This window comes from Corapipo altera, unplaced genomic scaffold (assembly GCF_003945725.1).
Source record: "Corapipo altera isolate COAL_440 unplaced genomic scaffold, ASM394572v1 239, whole genome shotgun sequence".
Classification (NCBI taxonomy): Eukaryota; Metazoa; Chordata; class Aves; order Passeriformes; family Pipridae; genus Corapipo; species Corapipo altera.
The window spans coordinates 2,353,971-2,377,419 of NW_020884938.1; the positions used below are offsets into that span (position 1 = coordinate 2,353,971).

General features: G+C 42.9%; 2 protein-coding genes across 11 annotated transcripts; one reads left to right on the forward strand and one right to left on the reverse strand.

Moving 5' to 3' along the window:
- Positions 1–2,566: 2,566 nt before the first annotated feature.
- SYCE3 (synaptonemal complex central element protein 3) lies at positions 2,567–5,704 on the reverse strand. 7 transcript variants are annotated; one of them, XM_027660747.1, is made up of 3 exons: positions 5,631–5,704; positions 4,458–4,566; positions 2,567–3,355 (listed from the first exon to the last, which is right to left on the reverse strand). In XM_027660747.1, exons 2-3 carry the CDS (start codon positions 4,564–4,566, stop codon positions 3,195–3,197), a joined length of 270 nt encoding a protein of 89 aa, XP_027516548.1. In that variant the 5' UTR covers positions 5,631–5,704; the 3' UTR covers positions 2,567–3,194. The 7 variants fall into 7 exon arrangements, with proteins under 7 accessions (XP_027516548.1, XP_027516549.1, XP_027516545.1 ...); XM_027660748.1 differs by lacking the exon at positions 5,631–5,704 and adding an exon at positions 5,519–5,623; XM_027660744.1 differs by lacking the exon at positions 5,631–5,704 and adding an exon at positions 5,513–5,611.
- On the forward strand, positions 5,637–22,878 carry STYK1 (serine/threonine/tyrosine kinase 1). Of its 4 annotated transcripts, XM_027660739.1 has the most exons (12): positions 5,637–5,750; positions 10,885–11,203; positions 13,295–13,419; positions 16,086–16,190; positions 17,049–17,195; positions 17,993–18,241; positions 18,536–18,717; positions 19,933–20,016; positions 20,280–20,488; positions 20,622–20,662; positions 21,569–21,665; positions 22,479–22,878. In XM_027660739.1, exons 4-12 carry the CDS (start codon positions 16,124–16,126, stop codon positions 22,681–22,683), a joined length of 1,281 nt encoding a protein of 426 aa, XP_027516540.1. In that variant the 5' UTR covers positions 5,637–5,750; positions 10,885–11,203; positions 13,295–13,419; positions 16,086–16,123; the 3' UTR covers positions 22,684–22,878. The 4 variants fall into 4 exon arrangements, with proteins under 4 accessions (XP_027516540.1, XP_027516539.1, XP_027516542.1 ...); XM_027660738.1 differs by lacking the exon at positions 13,295–13,419; XM_027660741.1 differs by lacking the exon at positions 13,295–13,419 and having other exon boundaries at positions 5,662–5,750; positions 10,938–11,203.
- Positions 22,879–23,449: the final 571 nt, after the last annotated feature.

The following is a 23,449-nucleotide window of genomic DNA, read 5'->3' on the forward strand; positions in this document are numbered from 1 at the left end:
GCAAGACTAAATGAGAGTGGAGAAATGGCTGGCTCTTTGTCTCTTCTAGTTTCCCTGTTCTTGCTCCCTGTTAGAAGTTTTGTTCAGAATGAAATCTTTCAGGCAGGTTGGGGAGAGGTTGGAAATTTCATCATAATAAACAGGTGCAAGGTATTTGTAAATGCTGAGCCACTACTGAAGAATTTGTCATAAAAACTACTTGAACTGCCCTCAGTTGTTCAAAAGTAGGTGGTTTTTATCTGAAGTGAGATTTGACAGGCCAAAGAGAATTTTCTTCATCTCTGCAAAAATGTAGGTCAGACTGAATCAGTTTAACAAAAGTACCTAACTCCAGTCATTGTTATTTCATGAAAGGAAAAAGGAGGGAAAAGGCAGGTAGTGTCCTGGAATCTAGTTCTGTTTGTAATTTCTGTCCTGCCTCTGTGATAAGAAGAATCTTCGCATAAAACAGGAGCAAGTGACTGACATAACCCACTTCATCCCTGAATTCCTGCTTAAGACAATATAGGTTTAACTCAAACACTTACAAAGATGACAGTTGAGATGTCCTGAGCTGGGCATAAATTGTGTTCCTCTACTGGGCCACTTGAGCTCTTGTTACTTGAATTTGGCAGAAAAAAATATGAAGCTGGTGCTCAGTAATGAGGTTTGGTTCTCTTGGCAACTGTGGTGTCTTTGTACCTTTAGCAAGACTATGAGCAGAATTTCAGATGAGTGCTTAGTTTGTGTTTGGTTTCTTAAAAAGACATTTGGCTACATGGATTTTGAATTTGCAGAGTAGTTAATATGCTTTTATACCTGCTTGGAGCCACTTCTGTATTGTAATCATTTTACACTTTAAACTTTCTCTTTTGTGCTGTTTACAGTAGTGGAGCAATGCTGCTGTGATTTGATTTGAAGTCCTAGAGCTTGACAGTGATGCACTGAGCAGAAAATCGATCTTGACTTAATATCACCAGCTGATGAGATGAATAATTACCTTTAATACCTTAAGGTTTCAAGATGTGATAGAAAAGACCTAAACAAAGTTGTCACCGAGTTTGGAACGTCATTTATTTCCTGACTGATGTCAAAATGCATCATCATTCTTCAGTGCTTGGCTGTCGGTTTTGATTTGTAAATTGTGACTTTACTAAGACCACGAAGGTCTTATAATTGATCAGGAATTTTAAGGAAAATTGGCTATAAAGTACGTGTCTGTAGTACAGAAAGCGACCTGCTCTCAAAAAATTTGGTTAAATGTGTGGAGCCCCACGTAGCCTTAAATGAGTGGTGTCAGCCTAACTCGAGCTGCACCTCGAGTTACAGTCAAACTTGTGCTGTTTTAATCTGTAAAGTAACAGCAGTTTGGTGGTGAGTCAAAATATGCTTTGTACAGTGTATCTGTAACAGCCAGTTGGTTTCCAAGGTCCCTGTTCTGGGCTTTCTGCTCATTGTGTTGGTGTAGCCAATTCTTTTCACTTACATTATACAATGCTCACATTTTTGTCCATGATTTGGAAGTGCTGTTAACAGTTGTCTTCTGAGTCTTGCCCTTCTCCCTTTAAACTATTCTGTGTAGAGTTGGTGTATACACCAAACTGTGTGTAAAATCCCAGCAATTTCACAACCATAGGATGTATCCCAAATTTGGCATGTGAGCTTAAACAGTCACTAAACCAACCTGCTCTAACTAGAATGTATGTCAACGTGCCTGTATTTGTCCTGGAATATAGAAATTCTCCCTATTTCTATAGCTGGGAAGATGCCATGTGTCCTCTTTAGCCACTACTTAACTCCCTGAGGAGAATTTTTCTAGTTACCAGCAGAACTCAATCCATGGGTAAAATCACATTTCAGGAAAAATGGCTGCACTGAAATTTTGAATTTATGCAAAAAGCTAAAACAGCTACTGTTCTTGAGCCTTTCTGAGATAATTTTTATACAGAATTACAGAGTGAAAGCACTGTAGTGAAAGGTACAAAAGTGACAACATGCCATTAAAAACCCTCCAGAGATGAATCAAAGTGTGAGTTTCCTCGTGCTGCTCTGCCAGTTTGCCCTCCTTTGGTTGCAGTGAAAACCTATCTGGATAGTCAAGAGCAGAGTTCAAAGTTTGTTCCTTACCATTTGTACCTCTAGAAATATTTGGTAGCATTAAAAAAAAAATAAATTACTTATTTTTTGCTTCAGTGAATAAAGATTCTGTGTGAAATGGGACCAACCCATGTCAAAATATACATAGTCTAAAAATCAAGCAAACTTTTGATAGATCATTTAGATGGGATTTCAATCATTACCTGTTCAAGGAAGGTGGAGATACTTGCTACATGGTGCTTACTTTCTAGTTAAGAGACAGATTTGAATGCAAGGGAAGATCCTCCTTAAAACTTGTTGCACTGACTTCCATCTCAGATTAAATATTTATGTACAACTGCAAGCCACGAGGTGGTGCTCTCAATCCACTTAAAAAGTAATATTTTTTTGTCCTTATTTTATATTTGCACAGTAGGAATATGTAGAGGAAAGCATGTTTTATAACTTGGTTTGGTTTCTGCAGCAACCCCACTACACAGACTGCAGTCTATAATGGTAAAAAAATTTTACTTAAATAAGTCATGCTACCCTTCAGAAGGTTTGAGAAGAACAATCTGTGAAAACCAGTTCAAAGAAATGGTTAAAAATCCAGTGAAACAAAATGGAACACCTACAGATGAGCTACCTGAATAATGAAACTCTGGAACTGAACACCTAGATACCAATCGTACATCCGACTAACTCAGTCTAGAGCGTCACCTGTTTTTCATTTGGAAAAGTAAGTAATTCCTCAGTTTTCCTTGAAAGGCATGGGGATGGTCCATTACAACAGCCCTGCTCCCCACCCCCAGTGTGCTCAGGTCTCAGAGAATTCTGGTTATACTGAGGATGAAGTGAGTGTGAACTTCCAGGGGGAAAGGCGCAGAAGGCGTGTGACTGGTGTGTGCAAACACTGCAGGGGTTACTGATGGGCCCCACAGAAATAAGCACAGTTACCTTTTGCCTTCAATAATATAAATATATCTGTGTAATCTCATTAAATACTTCCCTAGATGTTTACTTATAAGTTCTTAGCACGGTGAAAGCCAATCCCTTTTCCACAGTGGCTGTGAAACCTCCGTGGCTGGCAAACAAACGGAGAGATTTCCCAAGGCTCTGCCAGCGTGAGAGAATTCAGTTTATTCCTCTTCACCTTTGGATTCCTTTAGCACCTCTTGCCACTTCCTCCCCACCTGTTCTTTGCACCTCAGGAAGGCATCTTCCAGGTGCTTCATGGAGCTGGCCAGGTCTGGGTTGGTGTGGATGGTTACGATGCCGTAGGTCATCCAGGCTGCACGAACTGCAAACCCAACAGACATCACTAAGCCAGGAAGTTTCGCTTAAAAAAAACAAACCCAGTGGCTGATTCAATAAACAAAAAAAGGATGTGAATTATTCATCAGTCAGGGAAGGCTTTGCTGCAAAATAAAGTGGAAACTGCCTGTAGTAATAACTCAAGGTTAAGGAGGCTGGTCAGTATTACTTCTTTATAAATGTCTCAAAATGCTTCACGACAGAAATACAGTGATGTAAATGATGAAATAATTTCACTAATACACACTTCACTTAAGAATTACAACAAAACAGGCAATCAAATAGGAAGGTTTAACAGACTGGTTTAAAATACATGAATATTATATAAGGAATCCTCTCTCCAGACCAGTTAGGCCAGGAGGCTCCTGCTAGGTGAGGAAGACTAAGATCAAAGAGACTGCAACAGCGAGAGAAAAGGTTTTAATAATAACCTAAACAATGAAACCTTGATCTTCAAATAATGAGTAATTTAAATAGCAAAATTGATTTTGAAATAATGAGTGTATCTGATAAAGGTGAGCAAATAGTTTTAGCACTTAAGCCATACCTGCCCTTTTGTTTTACCCAGAAGTGACTGTAGTTTGCAATGGCACTCATGAATCGTTTACTTACAAAAAGTGTAATTAACAGTTCTTGTTAGCAGCACACAGTTTCTGATGGAAACGTTGCAGAGCATGGGGAGCAATATGCAGTCCTCTCTGTACAAACAGGACTAAGATTAAATTTGCAGAGGAGTCTTTATTGTAGCTGAGGAATTAAACCTGAGAGGTGCTATGTACCTATCCCAATGTTTTTCAGAATTAAGTCTTATTTTACATACTAAGTTTTAATACTGGTACATTAAATACCTGAGTAGTATTTCTGTTTTTAACTAAGCGTCCATTACCTATTGATTTTTAATTCTGAGCCACCTGAAACTTTTATTTACATGCTTTTTCACAATTAAGAACATTAAGGCGTTAGTTGATGGTGATTGTTTCCACTTACATTTCTACCACAAGGAAGTTTACAGAATAAATATAAATAGTAAACCTTCAGTGTCTTCACTGTAGTAGACAAATCTGTATAATTCTTAATAAAGATCTTACCTGTTATTTTTTCCATTTCCTCCAGAAGTTTTTCTAAGTCGTTGTTGCACTTCTCCATTGTCTCTATTGAGTTTTCACAGTTTTCTTCCTGAGGTTCTGCTTCAGCCATCTACAAGGAAACCAGGAATTTAGTACTTTTACTCTAAAGTGAGTTATTTTCACAGCTGAAAGTAACATTACACTAAATAAAATAAAAAAAAAAAAGGCGTATACATTTTGAATTTGCATGTGAATTCAGCAGGAATCTGACCTTGAAGTTACTGGCCATCACCTGTATGCTGCATATTATTTTCCATCCATTTTGAAATTAATTTAAGTAGAATGAATTATACTCAAATATGCTGTTGTTTGTGCCAAATAAAGATTTTTGGTGTCAGTAATGACAAGGATCACTGTGTCAAACACTTCATTAGAAAACTTCCTCTGTCACCCTGTTACAGTTGTCTTCAAGCTTCTCTCCCAGATACTCTGGCCAGGGGCAATTCCTAATTTTCAGTGAGTTGTAAAATCCCCATTTGTAACCAGTATTTCACCCTTGCAGGCTCCAGCCAGGTAAGCAAACACACTTCAGTTCTGTCACCGCGTTTGAGTGCTTACGATTTCCTGACCTTTAAGTTGAAGGGAGTGAAATTTCAGGACGTAAAAACGCTCGGGGCAAAAACAAACATGTAGTTTTTGAGCCGACAACGCGACACAAAGCATTGCCTTTAATTTAATTCTCTGAAAGCCACCGACGGAGGGGATGGAACCGTGACGGAGGAGATGGAAGAGGTTCACTGCAGTAACTACACAAATCACACAGAAGGCACAGTTTTTGTCAGAAACTCAGTGTGGGGGGGGTGTTTTCTGATTTTTTTATTGCCGCTAAAGGTGGAAGGGACGCAATGGACTGTTTGCAATGGACTGTTTGCAGTGGCCCCACAGCGTTTTCAAGCGGTGCCAAACCTCACAGACGCTGGGGCGCTCGGGCGCCGCTTCACACAACCACTCCCACGGCGTAACTGCGCGCCGGCGAGCCCTTTAAGCCAGAGACCTTACAAACCACAACCCTCTGCCTTTACCACACACTCCGGGCCCGCTTTGACCGCCCGGCGAGGCCGGAGACGAGCCCGACCCACCCCGGTCACCGCCCCCCTCACGGGCCCGGGCGGAGCCGCGGCCGCCCCGCCTCACCCGGGGCGGGACCGAAGCGGGCGGTGACGGGACACCAACAACCCGCCCATCAGCCCGGCCCGTCCGGTGCTGCCGGCGGCGCCGCCGCGCGCGCTTGATTCTGTGTTTCACGAGCACAGGGTGAGGAGGCGGGCGGCCCGCGGAGGGGAAGGGGAGGGCGGTGTGGCGCTCCGCGGCTCCGTGTCCAGGCTGTGTCCCGGCTCCGTTCCCGGGCTGTGTCCCGGCTCCGTGTCGCGGCTCCGTGTGCCAGCTCGACGCCCACCCCAGCCCCCCTTGCAGCGCAGCCGGCTCCGAGCCGCGTCACGGCCCCTCAGCCGCCCCCCATCGCCGCCAGCCCCGCGGCACGGGCGGGCAGCGAAGCCGCGGCGACGCTTGGTTGCGGTTTCAGGGGTTTTTCCTGAAAGCAACCGAGAAGTTGCGTCTTGTCCCTTTAAAGTTTGCAAGCTGTTCTCCTGCTTCTTCCCTCAGGGAGTCTTAACCTCCCCGCCTGCGTGATGGGGAGAGGCTTCAGAGCGGGGGCTGCAGTGGCAGCACAGGGAGCAGCAGTTTTAGGATCTGTTTAGGTTAGATAATAATAAATACTTCACAGTGACGGTGGTGAGGCGCTGGAACAGATTGCCGGAAGGAGCTGTGGATGCCCTGTTGGAAATGGCATAACTTTCCTCAATATTTTCTTAAATTTTTAGCTAATGGTAGCGGGTGGCTGGGTTTCTTTTCCACAGGCTCCTGTTGGTGTGATCTTTAAAACAACCGAAGCTTTTGAGTTTCTCTGGGCTGGCTCTGATGAGCTTCAATAAATAAAGCTTGAGGGAATTGAGGGCTGGACATCTGGGATCTTAAATTTATGGTCCATGTTGGAGCAACCAGAAGATGCAGAGGGGATTGATTAACAAAGGTATTACAGCCCGCGAGTTGGAGACTTGTCTGGGGAAGAATGATAAGAGGACCAAAGAATGCAGACCAAATTAGCCAATAAAGGATAGAATTCTAATCAAATGAAGAGAACTGTATAACTTAGAAACAATAAATGTCAATTGCTTTGTTTGCTAAAGTGTATAAACATGTGAAAAGTCTTCAAAGGGCCACACGTGGCTGGAATGATTCGCTGCATGTCTCTGGCCAGAATCAAGTGATGCCTGGCTCACTAACGCTTCTAAGGTAGAGTTGGAGAGTTTCATTTCTTCCTGAGGATTTTTGGTAACATTATCTCCCTGCCATTGTGATGGAGAGAGACTTCGGGGCCTGCAGTGACAGGACAAGGAGAGACAGCTTTACAGCAGAAGAGAGTTGGTTTAGATGAGATGTAAGGAAGAAATACTTCACAATGAGGATGGTGAGGCCCTGGCACAGGTTGGCTGGAGAAGCTGTGTCTGCCCCATCCCTGGAAGGGTTCAGGGTCAGGCTGGATGGAGCTTTGAGCAACCTGGGCTAGTGGAAGTTGTCCCTGCCCACAGCAGAGGGGTTGGAGCTGGATGGTCTTTGAAGACCCCCTCCCAAACTGTTCTACAATTCTGTTATCTTTGCCTTTATTAAAAAAAAAATATCAGAGAAGATGTTTTCAGGACTAGGCAAAATCAAGTTAGAAATCTTCTGGAGAATGAGCAACAAGACTCAAAGTTTGAGAAGAGTTTGCTGATACTAGGAATTACCTTCCCTGAATTGTCCATGCCCCAAATCACGTCCCATTCCAGATCAATATCCAAACCTTAAATGGTTTGGGCTGTCTCTTGTTCTCCTTTTTCATCCACCAATGCAAACTCTGTCCTGTTTTTAAATTATTTGATATATTAGTATTCTCATCATGTAGCACACTTGCTCATCTCTTGCAATCACCACTCATTTTGCTGCCAACTGGTGACAACCCACCTTCAAAATAAACAAAATGAAATATTTATTCCCCCAAGTTATTATACATGAGTGCTGTATAATTTATGAGCATTTTGTTGCTAAGGTTTTTCTGGAGTTCAAAATCAGTTGAGTAAAATCCTTGTTATGTTGTTACAGTCTTTTATTTCCCCAGACACTCACTGCTAGCTGCCTGAGGCACAGGTACTGGGTGTTTAGGTCATTAGAGGTCAGGTTTTGCCAGGAGGAGCTGTTGGGTTATCACTGAAAAACATGAACAGTGTGAAAATGTGGTGGTGAAGAGAAGCAGCTTAAGAGGAAAATGTATATATTTAACAGAAAGAAAAAAAGTGCCAAACCCCTGAATAGAGAGGAAGTGCTGGCAAACTACTGAGCCTTCACCTGGCTGATGAAAATTGATGCATAATCATTCAGTCATTTCAGTTTTATATGGAGAAGCTATTTTTTTTTCTTTATTTCTTTTCATATAATTCCTACCCCTTCCTAGGCTTTGCTCCTTTGGAAATGTTAAATAACAACTGCAGGGATGAACTGAAAATCACACTAGAATTGCCATTTTCAAGGAAAAAAAATTTAGACATTAAATAGGCTAATTAATTTTTCTCAATTAAGAAGACCTGCTATCTTGAGAAGCAAAGCTCATGAGGCAGAACAGAGACTTGGGATGATGATGGGAAGGTTTTTTTTTTTGTTTTCACTTTTAGATAATTCGTTCTGGTTCTTCCCCCAGTCAGGGATTAATAGCTGGCTTGCAGAACCTTTCAGCCTCTTGTGATGTGCCACCCCTAAGGGAGCACCCAAGGTTTGTAAATGCCTGTGGTCAAAAGGAACGACAAAAGTCGGAGGGTCCACAAAAAACTCACTGAATTTTATTAGTAAATTACACACCTGGCTTGGAAATTGGTATGTGAGTCCCTGACATACTATATCAGCACGTGACAGTGTGGTTTGGATAAAGGGGTAAGATAAAAAGGAAGGGAGAAAGAAAGAGATAAATTAAGAGGAGGAGAGAGAGAGAAAGAGAGAAAGAAAGAAATAAAAAAAAGGAAAAGGAAAGAAAGAAAAAAGAAAAGAGAGAAAGAAAAGAAAGAAAGAAGAAGAAAGAAAGAAAGAGAGAGAAAGCTCCTTATCTTCTGGGATTTTACCCCTCTGTGGTCTTAGGTTGACCAAAAGATCAGTCCCAGTCCATCAGGTTTAAGCCACAGTTTTGTGTCTTACATTAGAGTGTGAAAGTAAGTCAGAGACCTCACAGCCTCTAAATTACTGAAGTAAAAGTGAACGCCACAATGACATTTAACAAGGGGATCCTTTCACCTGAAGTTTGGTTTCTTTCTGGTCCAGCAGCAGGAGCATGCTTAGTTCTGGAAGCTGAACTGCAAAATTAGCACCCCTGTGCTAATTTTAATTAACTGTCCCCCACACAGGACAAAGACTGAATGGTTTGTGGTTGAATTGCTGCTTGGCCCCAGAACCCCATCTGTGTGTGGTTTGGATGGTTTCTAGGTGTGCTGTAGCTGTCTTGGAGATAAAGAGGATGGATATGTTAATAGAGCTGTCAGTCTACCCCCTTTCAGTGCTTTTAATCATAATTGTTGAAGGAAAAAGCAGAGAGCAGGACAGAGGCAGTTAAACAGGCAGTGTGTTCTTTGTGGATGCACAGGCAATACAAGCCACAGCAGGAAAAGTTTGTTTTTCACAGCACAATAAATTACTTCTGTCACTTCGCTGAACAGGGGAGAGGCTTGTGGATGAGTGAGGAAGATTATATAATTCTGAGGCCTGAACTCTGAACTGGATAATCTTAAACTCATTAAAATCTCTTATCCAACCAGTCAGACTGGGAGCACAACAGAGAGATCGATGGGGGGAATTAAAAGCAGCAGCGATTGCTGCTTTGCACATGCTTACCTGAATATTAACCCTTTGCCTTCCCACGCTCTCTTCCACAGTGGGGAGGGGTAGAAACTGAAAGAAGGAGGAAGGTTTTAATTTATCATATTTTTAAACAGGGGTCTGGACAAGTTTTTCCAGGTGCCCCCGGGGAAGATGCCTGTGGAACGTATTTCAGTAAAGAACTCATTTAAATGAGGAACTGTCCTTTGCGTTTTAGCCACTTTTTGATGGAGAATAAGACAGATCCCCTGCTCCCTCATGGAGAAAATACTGCAGAGAGTCAATGCAACTTAGTGCCAGAATGAGAAGAATGCTGAAACCAGAGTCTGAGCCTACACTGTGCAGCTGCAGTGATGTTTTGAACTCAAGAAGATTTTCAGTCTAGAAGGCGTCCCTCCTGGTTTCTCAGGGGATGGAAGTCCACATCACAGGACTGTTTCACTAATACTCTTTTGCCCACTTCTGTAGACAGATCAAGCAATGAAGAAACTACTCCTGGTTTTCACCATTTTGCACACATGGGTAGTGAATGCCAGCTGGAAGAATAACGCCAGAGGGAAGTTTAGGATGTACTGGTGTACAAGTATATTCATCTGCAGTCTCTCTTATGGGTAAATTAGCGATTGTCTTCTGGTATCTAAAGCTATTCACTCTGCCACAACTCATGATTTTCCCACAACAACATGATTATATGCAGTCCCAGAGTGTTAACAGGAGTAGGTGAGTTTTGCTGAAGCAGTTGGCAGAGATCACATCAACTTCTGCCTCTTCCCAAAGCCACCTGTGTCCTGCTGTTGACTGTGACATGAACTTTGTCTCTCAACAGTTGTTTACTCTTTTAATACAACTGCCTGGAGTAGCCAAGCAGATAATCTTGTGCAGACTCATATAACCAGGACTCAGGGATCTGGAACTCCTCACACAGGATTCATCAGTGACAGGGAAGGGCAGGCCAAGAGCTGGGACTGCAGAAGAAAGTCCCCAGCACTAAAATGCTGAGAAGATCACACCCCACGGCTGCTGAGGGCACCAGCACAGCACAACAGACCCCAAGGGCATCATGGCAGGAAAAAGTCAGAGGGCAAGTTCAGGAATATTGTCTGGTCTGGTCTGGGAGCTCAGGATGGTGTGAGGAAAGGGCAGGGTGGAGCTGATGGCAGGGCTGGAAAATGCTGGCAGAATCCCTGACCAGCCTGAGCAGGAGGGGTACCAAGGGACAAGGCAGAATGTGAGAAAAGCCAGCGTTCCTGCTGTCTCTTGTAGCATGTTTTGATATTATTAACCTTTTTATCTCTTTCTTCACTTGCAGATTGTGTCCCTGATGCTTTTTCAGCACGTGGAGTCTTAGGGGTTTTATGTGGATTTTCTGTTCCAAGAACCCATTTTTTCTGAACTTGAACCTGTGACTGGAAGCGCCCGATTTCTGTTTATTACCTTAAATAATAATAATGTAATAAACCTCTCCCTCTTGACCTGGGTTTGTCTGCCTTTCCAGTCACACTCCAAGTCGGTGCCTGAGGACTCTGCCTGTCTCTGTACCCGCTGCAGGAGCAGGCAGACCCGTTTGGCAAGTGTGACCCTGCCTGTCAGCTGTGTGTTGGACATCCCTGGGGAGACAGCTGAGAAGACCTTGGGAAGAAAAGAACTGAAGCTGGGCGGGTCTGGGGCAGAAAAATCAGTGAAGGAGGAACTTAGTCATAAGAATTACAACCACACCAAGGTAATCATCAGCTTCGATAGGAGTGGCCTCAAAAGAACTGGGAATCAGCAGCAGGAAAAGACTACTGCAGGGCAGGAGAAGTGGTGCAATCCAGGTGAGTGAGAGAAAACACTTCTGGAGGAGCAGTTAATGACTATTTATTTTTTTAAAAAGGGTTTTAGTAACGTGAATGTGACCTGAATTAGAATATAGCTGTACCATGAAGTCTAGATGTCTGTGGATATATGTGTATACTATATATATATGTGTGTATATCTGTATATATATGTGCTTACTCCTTGTATTGAAGTTACTAATAAATTTCTCTGATCATGATGGTGTTGGGGCTTGAGGAAAAAAATAAGAGAGGTGTGTCCTCTACACGCAGGTTGATTTGAACAAAATAGCTTATGGGCACTTCTTAAACAGGAAGAAATTAACAAAGTAATTAAGTTTCATATAAAATTAGTCTCAGTTCACTGAAACAGTGCAGGGTGATGCTATGCATGTGTGGATAAATATGTTCAGTGTTTGGTTAAGTAATACATGCCTAGGGCTGAATTCAGAACTAATTAGCATTTTACTTCCATCACTGGTGCTTGACTGTGAGGCAGTGAACTCTAATCCAAAGTGCTGCAGATCTGTACATTTTCCTGTGTTTACCTGTTTGCATGAGCAAAAATTAAATTGTGAACAAAATCCATGTTAAATCCACCCAGAAACATCCAAAACTTGGGAAACTGTGAAGCTAAAGTTGTGTACACAGCTTCAGGTGGCTGTGAATTTATGAAAGCAGATTAATCTTCCATTTCTTAAGCCATTAAGCAGCAATGTGATGTTATGCAATATTTTTATCACACAGCAGGTTTTTTACAAAAAGAGCTAAGTGTATGCATGATCCTTCGGAAAAAACTCCTTTATTATTATATTCTGTCACAGCTTTTGCTGTCACAGTTATTCAGAATATCTGTATTGAGTTTGTGTTAGGGTTTGGTCCAGGCTTAGTACCAGCAGCTCCCAGCAAAATCAGAGTTCAGTCTGTAAGGAGGCATTTCCAAAAGTAATGTATGATTTTGATTTCACAAAAGGAAGTCATCGGTAAAACTGTGCTGTTGGGAGTTTAGCCTCTAGGCTTTTCAATCCCAAACTCTAAAGGCTTCAGGTTAATGTATTCCTCAACTTTTTTTTTTTAATTATTATTATTTTAACTTATTTTGCAGATTACCTTTGAGCAATTACTTTTTGTGGTCTTAATTCATGGGCAGTGTAATTAAGATACATGTTAATTTTTCAGAAACCATAACAGGCTGTGTCTGCATTAGGAAAAAAATATTTTTGTCTTGATCACCATTCAGGTTCTGTACCATTTCTGTACTTAGAATTCCTTACAAGGCACAAATAAATTAATTTTTGTGAGATGATCTGAGTTTTTCTGCTCTACTGAAAAGGAGCCAGGTTGGCCCTAAGTAATCCACCTGCTCCAATAGCAGCATGGACCTAATCATTATTTGCTGTTTTCTCCATGGTCTGGCTCTTCAGAAGTGGTCAGCCTAATTTTCTTTCACTCCCTTGCTGGGCTTCTTCAGTAGCAGCTGGCTTGGGTTTGATGTTCAAGTACTACCTCTGATTTTGGACCAAGAGAAAACCTTTTGTCACTGTAGGTGATTTTTGAAACACTTTGTTTTCTTACAGGGTGTTACAGCTCCCAGCTGTTTCAAAAGGGAGTTATACAACTAAACCTTTGTAGCTGAGTGGTACAACCAGTACAGGCAGCCACATTTTTGTAATCCTTGGTCACAAGGACAGAGGTGACTCTGGTGTGTTATAATCTGGGCTGACTGGTCAGAATTTCCCATTTTTTCCCCATTTCCCCAGCACGGTTGAAGGTGCTGCTTGGTAACCCCCAGGTGCTTGCAGTGAGAGATGAGATGGCTCCATGGGCCAGGGAAACCTTGCAAAGGTCTCATGATCTGCCAGGCTGTTGGAAACAGTCCCTCAGGTCTTCTGAAGGCAGAAGAGACAGAATATGTGGTCTAACAAACGCTTTTTGCATCAAGCTGTTGGTTTTGAAACCTGTCAGACTTGTTTTTTATTTGCTTTGGATGCTGATTTTAGTAAAAGAGGGACATAGCAAGGGGAGAAATCTCTATTTCACTCTGTTTGCTTCTCCATGGTGCTTTTCTTCTCCCTCTTCTCTCCCGTTCAGTGTCCACAGCTGCCGGGCTGCCCCGAGCCCACACGTGGTGGGTCCCGGAATTCCCTTTCAGCCAGGAGGACGCTGCACTCCTGCAGAGCAGTTGCCTGAGCCTTGAGTGGTGCCCGTGTTCAAAGGTCACGTAAAAGAGGAGGAAAATAATAAAATAAAATAATAAATGGTGACTGGAAAAAAGCTTGGGAGTAAGGTTCTGCCACTGCAAGGAATTAAGTGGAAAGCATCGTGGTTAGAGGATTTATTTTGTCTTTTATCAGTCAGGCAATATGCTGGGCTGAAGTGGGGAACTGCTCAGCTGTTCCTTAGTTATATTGCAGTTGGTCCTCACAATTAGTGTGTGGAGAACAAGTGTAAGAATACTTTTATAATAAAGTGGTGTGCAGTTAATGTGGGATAGGAAGTCTGGAGACATAACTGCATTAATTCCATGTCAGCCCATAGCACGTTTTAAATGAAGATCCAAATGAGTCTTGGCCTTTATTTTTGTCATATTAAATTAGCCAGCTGTTTCTTTGGGCAGAGTAGCTAATCATTGCACAAGGATTTACACATTTGCACTGATGGTGGGAACTGCTGTTAGTTCACAGGTCAGACATGTTCAGTGGCAAAGCTGTCTTACTTACTGTGATTAGGTACAGCTTATTTTCCTGAGCATGGCAGGAGCAAGCAGGAGGCAGTTTCTGCGTGTGCAGCATTCCAGCTGTCTGTTCCCATATATTCCATGGACATGGAAGACTTGATATTTTCTATTTCTTTTCAGTCTTCACCACAGTATTTGTCACTCAGGCTTCTTAACTCTTAGTCCTGGCACTTTAAATAGCATAAATTGAGCCTGATGAGAACTCTAAGGCCATAAAATGTGAGAGAAAATAGATTATTTTAGGGCAGATCACCTTCCTGATCCAGTGAATGCTTCTGCCAGCGCTAAGGGGACTGTTTACATGTGGGAGTGAATGACAGGGGGCTCTATAAATCACAGTAAGGGTTATGCTGGCACACAGTGCCTGTGGATCTGTGTGGGAATGGTCTCACAGTGCAGCTTCAGATGAATTAGCCATTCACCACCACTAAAAGGGCAGGAAACCACCATGGCAAAAGAAACAGTGAATTTTTCCTGCTGGGTTAGTGGTTTGGATCAGTTTACCATGTTATCAGTTGCACAGCTGGGAGCAAAACAAGGAGTGAGAAGAAAGCAGAGGGAAGAGGTAATCCCTTCTTTTGGCATTGCTGAGCACTTAATTCAGCTCAGCTGCATTCACCTCCAATTTTTGGGCTTCCTGAACTGGTTTAAGCAGCCCCCACAACTGGAGATGTTCAAACCCACATGTGCTGTGCCACTTGGGGACGTGGTTTAATGGTGAACGTGGTGGTGGTGCTGGCTTGGCTGTTGGACTTGCTGATCCAAGAGGTCTTTTCCAACCTTAATGACTCTGTGATGCTGTGAATTCCAGGGAGTGGAATTCAGTGTATATAACAGAGTACTAAAAAACCCCAGTGGAACCAGCTGGCTCTTACTTGCAATTGCACCAATTCTCTAATGCAAAGTCTGAATTTGAACCTTTTGAGGTGGTTTTGTCCCCTTTATCCTGGCTTGGCACTGAGAAACTGTCTTCATATAATAAAATAAGTAACTGAGCACTGTTTATGTGATTCCTGCCATGTGTTAGTTCCACATAACTTTCATGTGTCCCCTACTAGTACACTGCAAAATGTATTAAATGTATAAATTCTGTGGATTTCTGAGCTACAGTTGGATTTCTGAGTTACAATTCTTGTTGTGGGCATAGGAATGTAAGAACTGCAGTAATGTTACTGTTAGACCAGTAAGCTGCAGAAAAAGCCCAAGTGTGAGAATTCATTTAGTCTCAGCCTGAAAAGCAGCACTGAAAGGCACCTCAGAATTATCTTATTGAGTACAAGTTGTGTTCCTGCTTCCTGAGCTTTACAAGAGGATGGGACACATGGAATGGAAATGGGCTTCTCTAATCAAACTTGGAGCTTGGACTGTTTATGACTCAGATTATAGATTGATTGCTGGCTAATGGTCCTAAAGTCTATTTCTCTGTGTCTGTTCAGATGTGTCTTTCTTGTCTCTGTGTATTTGAGAGTGAAAGAATTTGTGTGTAAGTGTGTGTATATGTTACAGGTTGGAACCAGCTGAATTTACTGGCATATCAATCCAATCCAATTAAATAAAAAAAGGAAAGAGACTTTTTGTGACATCTTAAAGCACAGATATATTCCATTTTCCTCTGTCCACTGCCTTTGTTGTACAACTGATACAGCATAATTTCACTCGTTAATTTTAAGCATGAGAACAAACTCTGTTTAATGTTCCATCACCGAATTCCATAAAACCAATGCCATACATTGTCATTAACATTTGCCATTGAGGTTAATTGCCTTAAACTCATAGCCCAAAATAATTACTTCCAGGATAAGTCACAATGCCTATGAAATGTTCTGGAGGATACTGTGTGTGAAGCTGTTATGTCTTAAATTTTTGGCAGTGTTTATAAGCAGCAGTGACTATATGTGCATGCCTTGCCTTTCTGTCAGTCATCAAAGTATTCACTATGCTGATTTTTGCAATTTAGAAATAGTAGTCCAGGTCCTCTGATGGTCAGTGCAGCACCACACAGACTGTCCCTATCACAGCTTCAGTGCTCAGTAAAGATTGTTATGATTAGTGAAGGGGTAGAAAGCTGCATATCCAGTTCATTTGTTGCTTCATAATCATCCTTTCTCCTAATAAATTTTGTTATTATTCCTTGTCTCTGTGCAGAAGGCAGAGGTTGGAGACCTCCTTGCTTGTAGCTGAACATGCCAGGGGATGTGAAGAGGTTCACACGAATGCTCCTGGAATGCAGCAGCAATGACAAGCTGTGTGGTAAGATTCCCAGATTCCTTTGTAATAATAAAGCTTATTAATAGTTTAATAATAAAGCTTATTAACCTTTATAATAGCAAAGCTTTCACATGCTGAGCAGGGAGTCCACCTTTGCTAAAAAGTGGACCAGGCCCTTTCCCCTCCTCCACCTGCATCCCATCCCACACAGAAGGCTGGGATTGAGCTTTCATTGTGTCTCAGGGGAGAAACTTTTATGGGGATGCAGCCTTTGTGGCAGGATTCATCTCACATAATTTTAGCTATTTTAGAGAATTTCTACTTTGAATTAGACATGCAATAGTCATTAAAGGTTCCCTGCAGCTTCCCAAAGGTCCAGTGTTGGGAGATTTTGATTTCATGACTTTCTGGCATCTTTGGGAGCTGAAATATTGTCTTGGCCTGTGCAAAAGTAGCACCACCTCAAAATCTGGGGACCTAAGATAGTTCCCTTCACAAGCCTTGTTAACTGCAATGTCTTCCAGTCAAACCTCAAAGCAGGTGCCCACACCCTGTTTCCTTTAAAATGCTCCGTGTAATTTTGATGGAAGGAGCTGGAGTTGCACGTGTATTTGTGATGGCTTAGCAATGTCCAGCCCTTCCCACTCCCTGCTGTCCCTCTGCCAGTGCTGGCTCTGTTTCAGTGGTGGATGGTGCTTACAAATGGCTACAATTCCATTCAGGCATCTGAATAAGGGATTCCAGGCAGTTTTGAACAAGAGGGTGGCAGCACTAACGGTGTCCAGGTGCTCTTCAAAGGAGCACAGGTTGGAACACGTGCTCTTGGGGTTGAAATTCAGTTACTGAGATGGATTGTTACCACTTATTCCTTGGCTTTCCATTTGCTTTCCCTGCTGGCAGTTGTGCGTGAGTATCAACCTGAAGTGATCGTTGTCCCGGTTCTCCTTGTGGGGTCCTTTGTCATCGTGCTCACTGTGATCCTTTGGCTCCACTGTCGAGGCTTGAGAGCAAAGCAGGAGCAACCCCTCCCACCATCTGGAACCCAAGGTAAAAACCAGGGCTTTCAACCAGAGGTTGGTTGAACCAGAGTGTGGATAGCAGCAGTATGGATGGGTCTGAGAAAATCTAAAGCACCATGTCATATAGGCTGTTTAACATACACGTGAGAGCTGTGAGGTGTGTTTGTGTAACAGCCTTCTAGAGGCTACTGCAAGGAGGGTTTTACATAATTAATTACCAATGGCAGTAATTTTGATGTAGATCACACCCAGTTAATCCATTTTTCGTGCTGTCATTTAAGAAATGTAATTTCAAGCTGCTTTCTCCCACTTTCTATGGAGACAACATGAACTGGTGAGGGGGTAAGGAAAGCTTTGTTGGTACAAAGTGTTGCTGTGTGGAAATGAATATACAGTTTTGAACTGATTTTGGGTATGTAGAGATCTCTTAAGCCCATATTAAGGGAAATAATTGAGAATAAAGATAAGGCCTTTGTGGGAACACCCCGTGCATGTCTCTTTCAGAGCTGGTAAAAAAAGAAAAGGGTCATTGCTTGAGCACAGAGGAATGAAGTACAAATGTGTCTGATCTAGAAAGTTTACGTAGTTAAATATAGAAGAAATTTCCAGACTAATTCTGCCTTTCATCAAATAGAGTGGGAGATAAATTCGTTCTCCTTTTCAGGGGCCAGGGTAAGTAAGGTACAATAACAGCTCCTTACTTTGTCCTGATTTCCAAAACACTATGGAGCAAAAATTAAAGAGGATAGAAGGGTGAGCACTGCCACCTTTTTGCAAGAGTTCATCTTCCTGTTTTTGTGCATCATCTGTATTTGCTTTTGTCAGTGAAGAAAAAGAACCAGCAGGAATTCTGCTCAACAGAGAATGGCTGCATGCAGCTGAGTGAGACATCCGTGGAGAGCCTGCTAAAATCTGCATCCCTGACTCTGAAGGAACTGCAGATACCACGAGAGAAACTCCTGCCAGGCACCTTCCAGCTGATAAAACAGGGTGGCCGTGGGAGCATCTACAGAGCACAGCTGGAAACCGGGAGCTCTGGGAAGACTAGGACTGTGGTGCTGAAAGCCTTACAAGGTGAGGCACGTGGTCAGGATCCCCCGTGGGACAGATCTCTGATGCTGGACAGAACTTTACCATCACTACTGGGCAAGAACAAGCTGTGTTCAGTGTCATGTCAGCCAATCAGAATGGTGTTTTTGTGGGAATGTCTTGGTAGGATTAAAGATTCCTGATCATCTTGATTCTAAGCTACTCACCCTGTTCTTTGCTGCTGCTGTTTGTTTTTGTTGTTGTTTGGTTTTCGTGTGTGGGTTTGGTTTGTTTGTTGTACTTTTCATTTGTTCTGTTTGTTTGGTTTTGTTCTTTCAGGCCTGGGCAGTCCCCAGGAAGTAAAAGATTTCCTGGGAAGGATTAAATTCCATCAAGATCTTGGCCCTCATGAGAACCTGGTTGAGCTGGTTGGATGTTGTGTAGACAAGCTCCCACTTTATATGATCATGGAAGACGTGTCTCTTGGTGACCTGCTGACGTTTCTGTGGACATGTCGGAAGGTGAGTCAAAAGAATTGATGACAGAACAGCTTCTTAAATTCCTTAGGTGCATATTTATCCATAAGCCATAGTCCATCAGTCAGAGATGATTCTTTTCATCTCTCCATGCATCCCTCTCTATCAGTCCAAACTACTTCCATCCTCCAGAGAAGTTCCACACAGGTCTAAACTAGAATAGAATTAGTGGGTTCCTCCATTGATATTCTGTAGTTTGGAGAAGCTGACACAGTTCTGTAAAGCCAAGTCCAGCTTTGCAGACCATTGGACCTCCTTGAAAGGTAGAGCAGGCACTGGAATTAGAGGGAGAATCGATACAGGTGCCTGAATCTGCAAAGTTTGAAATAATGTCCCACTCCAAATGCTTTTAAGGAAACAGAGCAGTTACAACACCAGGGAGAAGGTCATTAAATGATAACCAATTGATTAAAAGGGAAGAAATAGAATATAAGAATGGAAGGTTGGTACTTTCACTGGAAGGAGCTCAACTGTCTAGGAGCTGGTGCTGATTGTTGCATGTATTAATAACCTAGAAAATGGGATGACAGTGAGGTGATGATGGTTGCTGATGATTCCAGCCAGTAAAGGCAAGGGCTGACCCAGAGGAATTGCAGAAGGATATTCCCAAGCTGAGAGACTGGCCAATAAAAAGAACAAATGAAATTCAGCATGGCTAAAAATGAAATGATGCACAGGTGGAAAAGCAATCTTAGTTTCACATATGTAAATGATGGCTCCATATCTGCCCATTGCTGATGAGGAATGAAAATCTGAAAGTATGAGGTCTGATAGTATGAAAATATGCAACCCATTGGAAATGTTAAGTCAAGTTGAAAAAAACAACTCAGATATCAGGGGAGGTTTAGATTGGATATCAGGAAAAGTTTTTCACACAGAGGGTAGTTGGGCACTGAACAGGCTCCCCAGGGCAGTGAGCACAGCACCAAGGCTGTCTAAGTTCAAGAGATGTTTGGACAATGCTCTCAGGCATTGTTGGGGTGTCCTGTGCAGGGCCAGGATTGGACTGGATGATCCTGAGGGGTCCCTTCCAACTCAGCACATTCTGGGATTCTGCATTTCAGTCAATTTATGACCAACTGTGAAATTACATGGGGGAGCATAAGATTAGATAGTACTCATTTTATGAGGTTAGAAGGAAGCATTCCCCAGTATCCTACTGCTGTGTCACATGTTGGAACCAAACAAATTTGTCTCTAGGATGTAATGGCAATGGATGGGATCCCCTATGACCTCACTGAGAGGCAAGTTTATGAAGTTGGACAGCAGGTTGCAGCAGCCCTGGTAAGTCTGCTCCCATTTACTGCATTTTTTTTTTCCTTCTTGCTTGATTGCAACACAAATCTTCACAGTGGCCTAAGTCTTCTTGGCCTAAGCACTGAGAATGTGTGCTTTGTTAAAACAGAGCCCACTGTGCTTGCATGAGGCTGGTGAGTATGTCCCTCTACTCCACAATGTGGAAGACAAGCTTGAACTGAGTGAAAATTTATATCAACCGAATTGCCTTTTAAAATGCTCATGGTTTTCTTTCTTTTCCAACTTCCCAGGCTTACCTTGAAGAGAAGCAGCTGTTCCATGGTGATATTGCTGCCAGGAACGTCCTCCTCCATCCCAACTTCTCTGCCAAGCTCTGTGGTTTGGGTCTGGCCTATGAAACCCACGCTCGTGGTGCCACCTTGGTCACACGGGGTGTGCCAGTCAAGTGGCAGGCCCCAGAGAGGCTCCTGAGGAAGCCCCCCAGCATCAAGGCAGACGTGTAGGGTTTAATTTTTGGACTAGAAGTCTGTCAGACCTGTCTCTTTCACTCCTTTATTTATAATTTTCATGTCCCAAAGGCGTATCCAGGTGCAGCATAATGCTCCACATTGCTTTGTTTTCTTCCCTTGCAGGTGGTCTTTTGGAATTCTACTGTATGAAATGATTACATTAGGTAAGGAGATTTTGTGATAATTAAAAAAAAAAAAATAATTTAAGGAAGCAGCAAATTAACAAGAGCCAAAATCTCAAATTTCAGCATGTAAGTTTGGGCCACTTAAATAAGCACCCTGTTTTTTTTTCCAACTTGCAAAGTCTTGACAATTCCTTTAAGGCTTTCTGTCAGTCTGAATTGTGGTAGAGAAAAAAAACTGGATCTTGGTAGGGAAGGGATTTTCATTTTCTGGATTTTCATTTTCCATATCGAAGTTGTTGTTTCAGAACAACAACTGAAAAAGTCAGTTCAAAATCAGGTAAGTAAGTCAAAATCCCAACAGACCTCCACCCAAGGTAGCACATTCCTCCAAAACATTTCACTTTCAACAAAGGCAGTTTCTCTACATGTTATTTATAAGAGGAAAATGTTTTCTTATCAGAGGAAAATAGGCTGTGAGAGGCCAGAACACATTGAGTTCATTTAGCCATCTGCCCCTTAATGGGATCAGCTATACTGTGTCACTTTAACTTCTGTTTTCCTCTTAGAAGTCTTTCAGAACAGGTAAAATATTCTGTTCTAGTACTTCATCCCCCTGACAGGAATTTTTTCCTACTGTATGAACTAGATTTTTTTTTCCCAGTGAAGTTTAATTTGTTGTTTATGTGTTTCACCCATCTTGAACATGGAAGACTGTTGTTTTCCTATCCTCCTTGCAGAATATTCTCCCTATGTGTGAAATCAAATATCTCTGTCTCTCATCTTGGCTTGTTAAGCTTAAATAGCTGCAGTTTCTTTCAGCCTTTCTTCAGAGGTCATATTATCCAGATGACATGATCCTTCTGTTGCACAGGAGCTTGCACAGCAGCTGTTATCTGCAACCATTGCCACTGAGTTGTTCTACTGTTACTCCTTTTGTCCTTCCAGGTGCTCCACCATATCCTGAGGTGCCACCTCCTGACATCTTATTACACCTGCAGAGACAGAACATCATGAAGCAGCCCTCACTGTGCCAGCAAGCCATGTAAGCCCCTTGCTTTGTGGGTGATTGAACAGGAGAACTGCAGAGCTAAATGGAAGTGAGACATGGAAAACCAGATCTTACCCCAAATCTCTAAGTCTGGACTAAGCTGAGACTTGTTCTCACGTCTGCCACATCTCCTCACTGGGTTCTGCTGCATGAAACCCTTGATGGCCAAAACCTTTCTTTTCTTCTTTTGAAGATTACACTTGTTTTTGTTTCCTTCTTTTGAAAATCCCACTTGTTTCTGTTTCCCTCTTGTGAAAATTATACTTGTTCTTTGCATTTTGTTGCTCCACTGCTTCCTTGCAAGGTGCAGGACTACTCTGGAGTAATCTTTCTCCTCTAAGTGGTGGGATATTCCCTGAAATGAGCACAGCAGTCACAGGGAAGATCTAAGGCACATTTCCTTGTATGAAGACATAATTTCTTTTAATATTCAGATCTTTTCATCCATCATGCTGTTTCAAAAAGAGATGCCAGACAATATTCTTCCCATTTCCCACAATCCCAGTTGACATCCTGGCAAATAACTGCACGCCCACGCATTATTATGTGGCTGCCTATGAAAATCTTAGTACAGATGTGACTCTTTATGGTGTGAGAAGCTGAATTTGGTGTATCACTGATACTGATGAATAAAGAACCCATTCAAACTAAGGATTTGGCAGGAGGAGAAGGGTCACTGAAAGAACTTCATATGGAGGAGGAAAAGGGGGAGCTCTCTGGACATTTTAAATGTGAGATTGACTGTGGTAAAACTTGGTGTTGGTTGCTTCTCATTCCCAGTGTTTTCCCTGCTTCTCCATCTCACAGGTACAGCATCATGAAGTCCTGCTGGCAGTGGGATGCAGCTAACAGGCCTTCTCCAGCACAGCTCCTCTGGTCCCTGGAAACAGCTCTGAAGAGCAGCAATGGCCACACAGTTCTGCGGGTGCCTGAGCCAGTGGTGCCTGAACTCTATGCTGATGTTGCTGGTGTTGATGTGCACAGTGTAGTGAGGGAATACACCATCCTCTGAAGGGCCCTTCCACATGCTGGTGAAGGAGAAGTCACTTGAGTTTTCCCTTCCTAAATATTTTGCAAGCTCAGCGTGAGGTGTGTGTGTGTTGGAAGGGATCCCTTTGTTTTTCAGACGTGTTTTTATATCTCAAATCTCTCCTCCAGGCCAGACACAACAAGCTATTAGCATTGTTATTAAATCAACGTGTTGATATCATTCTGCCAGTGGTCATTTGGGAGATAACTGTGTTTAGGGAGCTGCAGAAAATGGAATGAGAAGCTGGAGTTAAAGGAGTGTATTAGGTTTGTGTGGCAAGGATTTGGTTATGGGGTGGACTACAGGGGTGACTTCTATGAGAAGAGAGTCCACCTGCAGCCCATGGAGGAGCCCACACTGGAGCAGGTGGATGCCTGAGGGAGGCTGTGACCCCGTGGGAAGCCTGGGCTGGAGCAGAGTCCTGGGAGGCAGCTGTGGAGAGAGGAGCCCACTCTGGAGAAGGACTGCACCCTGTGGAAAGGGACCCGTGCTGGAGCAGTTTGTGAAGAACTGCTGCCCGAGGGAAGGGCTCAGGCTGGAGAAGTTCCTGGAGGATCCCACACTGGAGCAGGGAAAGAGTGTGAGGAGTCCTCCGCGTGAAGAGGAAGGAGCAGCAGAGACACCGTGTGATGGACTGACCACAACCCCCATTCCCGGTCCCCCTGCTGGACAGGAGGAGGCAGAGAAACCGGGAGTGAAGCTGAGCCTGGGAAGGAGGGAGAGGTGGGGGAAGGTGCCTTAAGATTTG

Coding starts and splice junctions, on each gene's coding strand:
- SYCE3 (XM_027660747.1), bottom strand. CDS start 4,566: ATGGCTGAAGCAGAACCTCAGGAAGAAAACTGTGAAAACTCAATAGAG. Junction 3,356..4,457: donor GGAAATGGAAAAAATAACAG/GTAAGATCTTTA, acceptor TTGGGTTTGCAG/TTCGTGCAGCCTGGATGACC.
- STYK1 (XM_027660739.1), top strand. CDS start 16,124: ATGCCAGGGGATGTGAAGAGGTTCACACGAATGCTCCTGGAATGCAGC. Junction 20,489..20,621: donor CCCAGCATCAAGGCAGACGT/GTAGGGTTTAAT, acceptor CTTCCCTTGCAG/GTGGTCTTTTGGAATTCTAC. Junction 20,663..21,568: donor GTATGAAATGATTACATTAG/GTAAGGAGATTT, acceptor TTGTCCTTCCAG/GTGCTCCACCATATCCTGAG.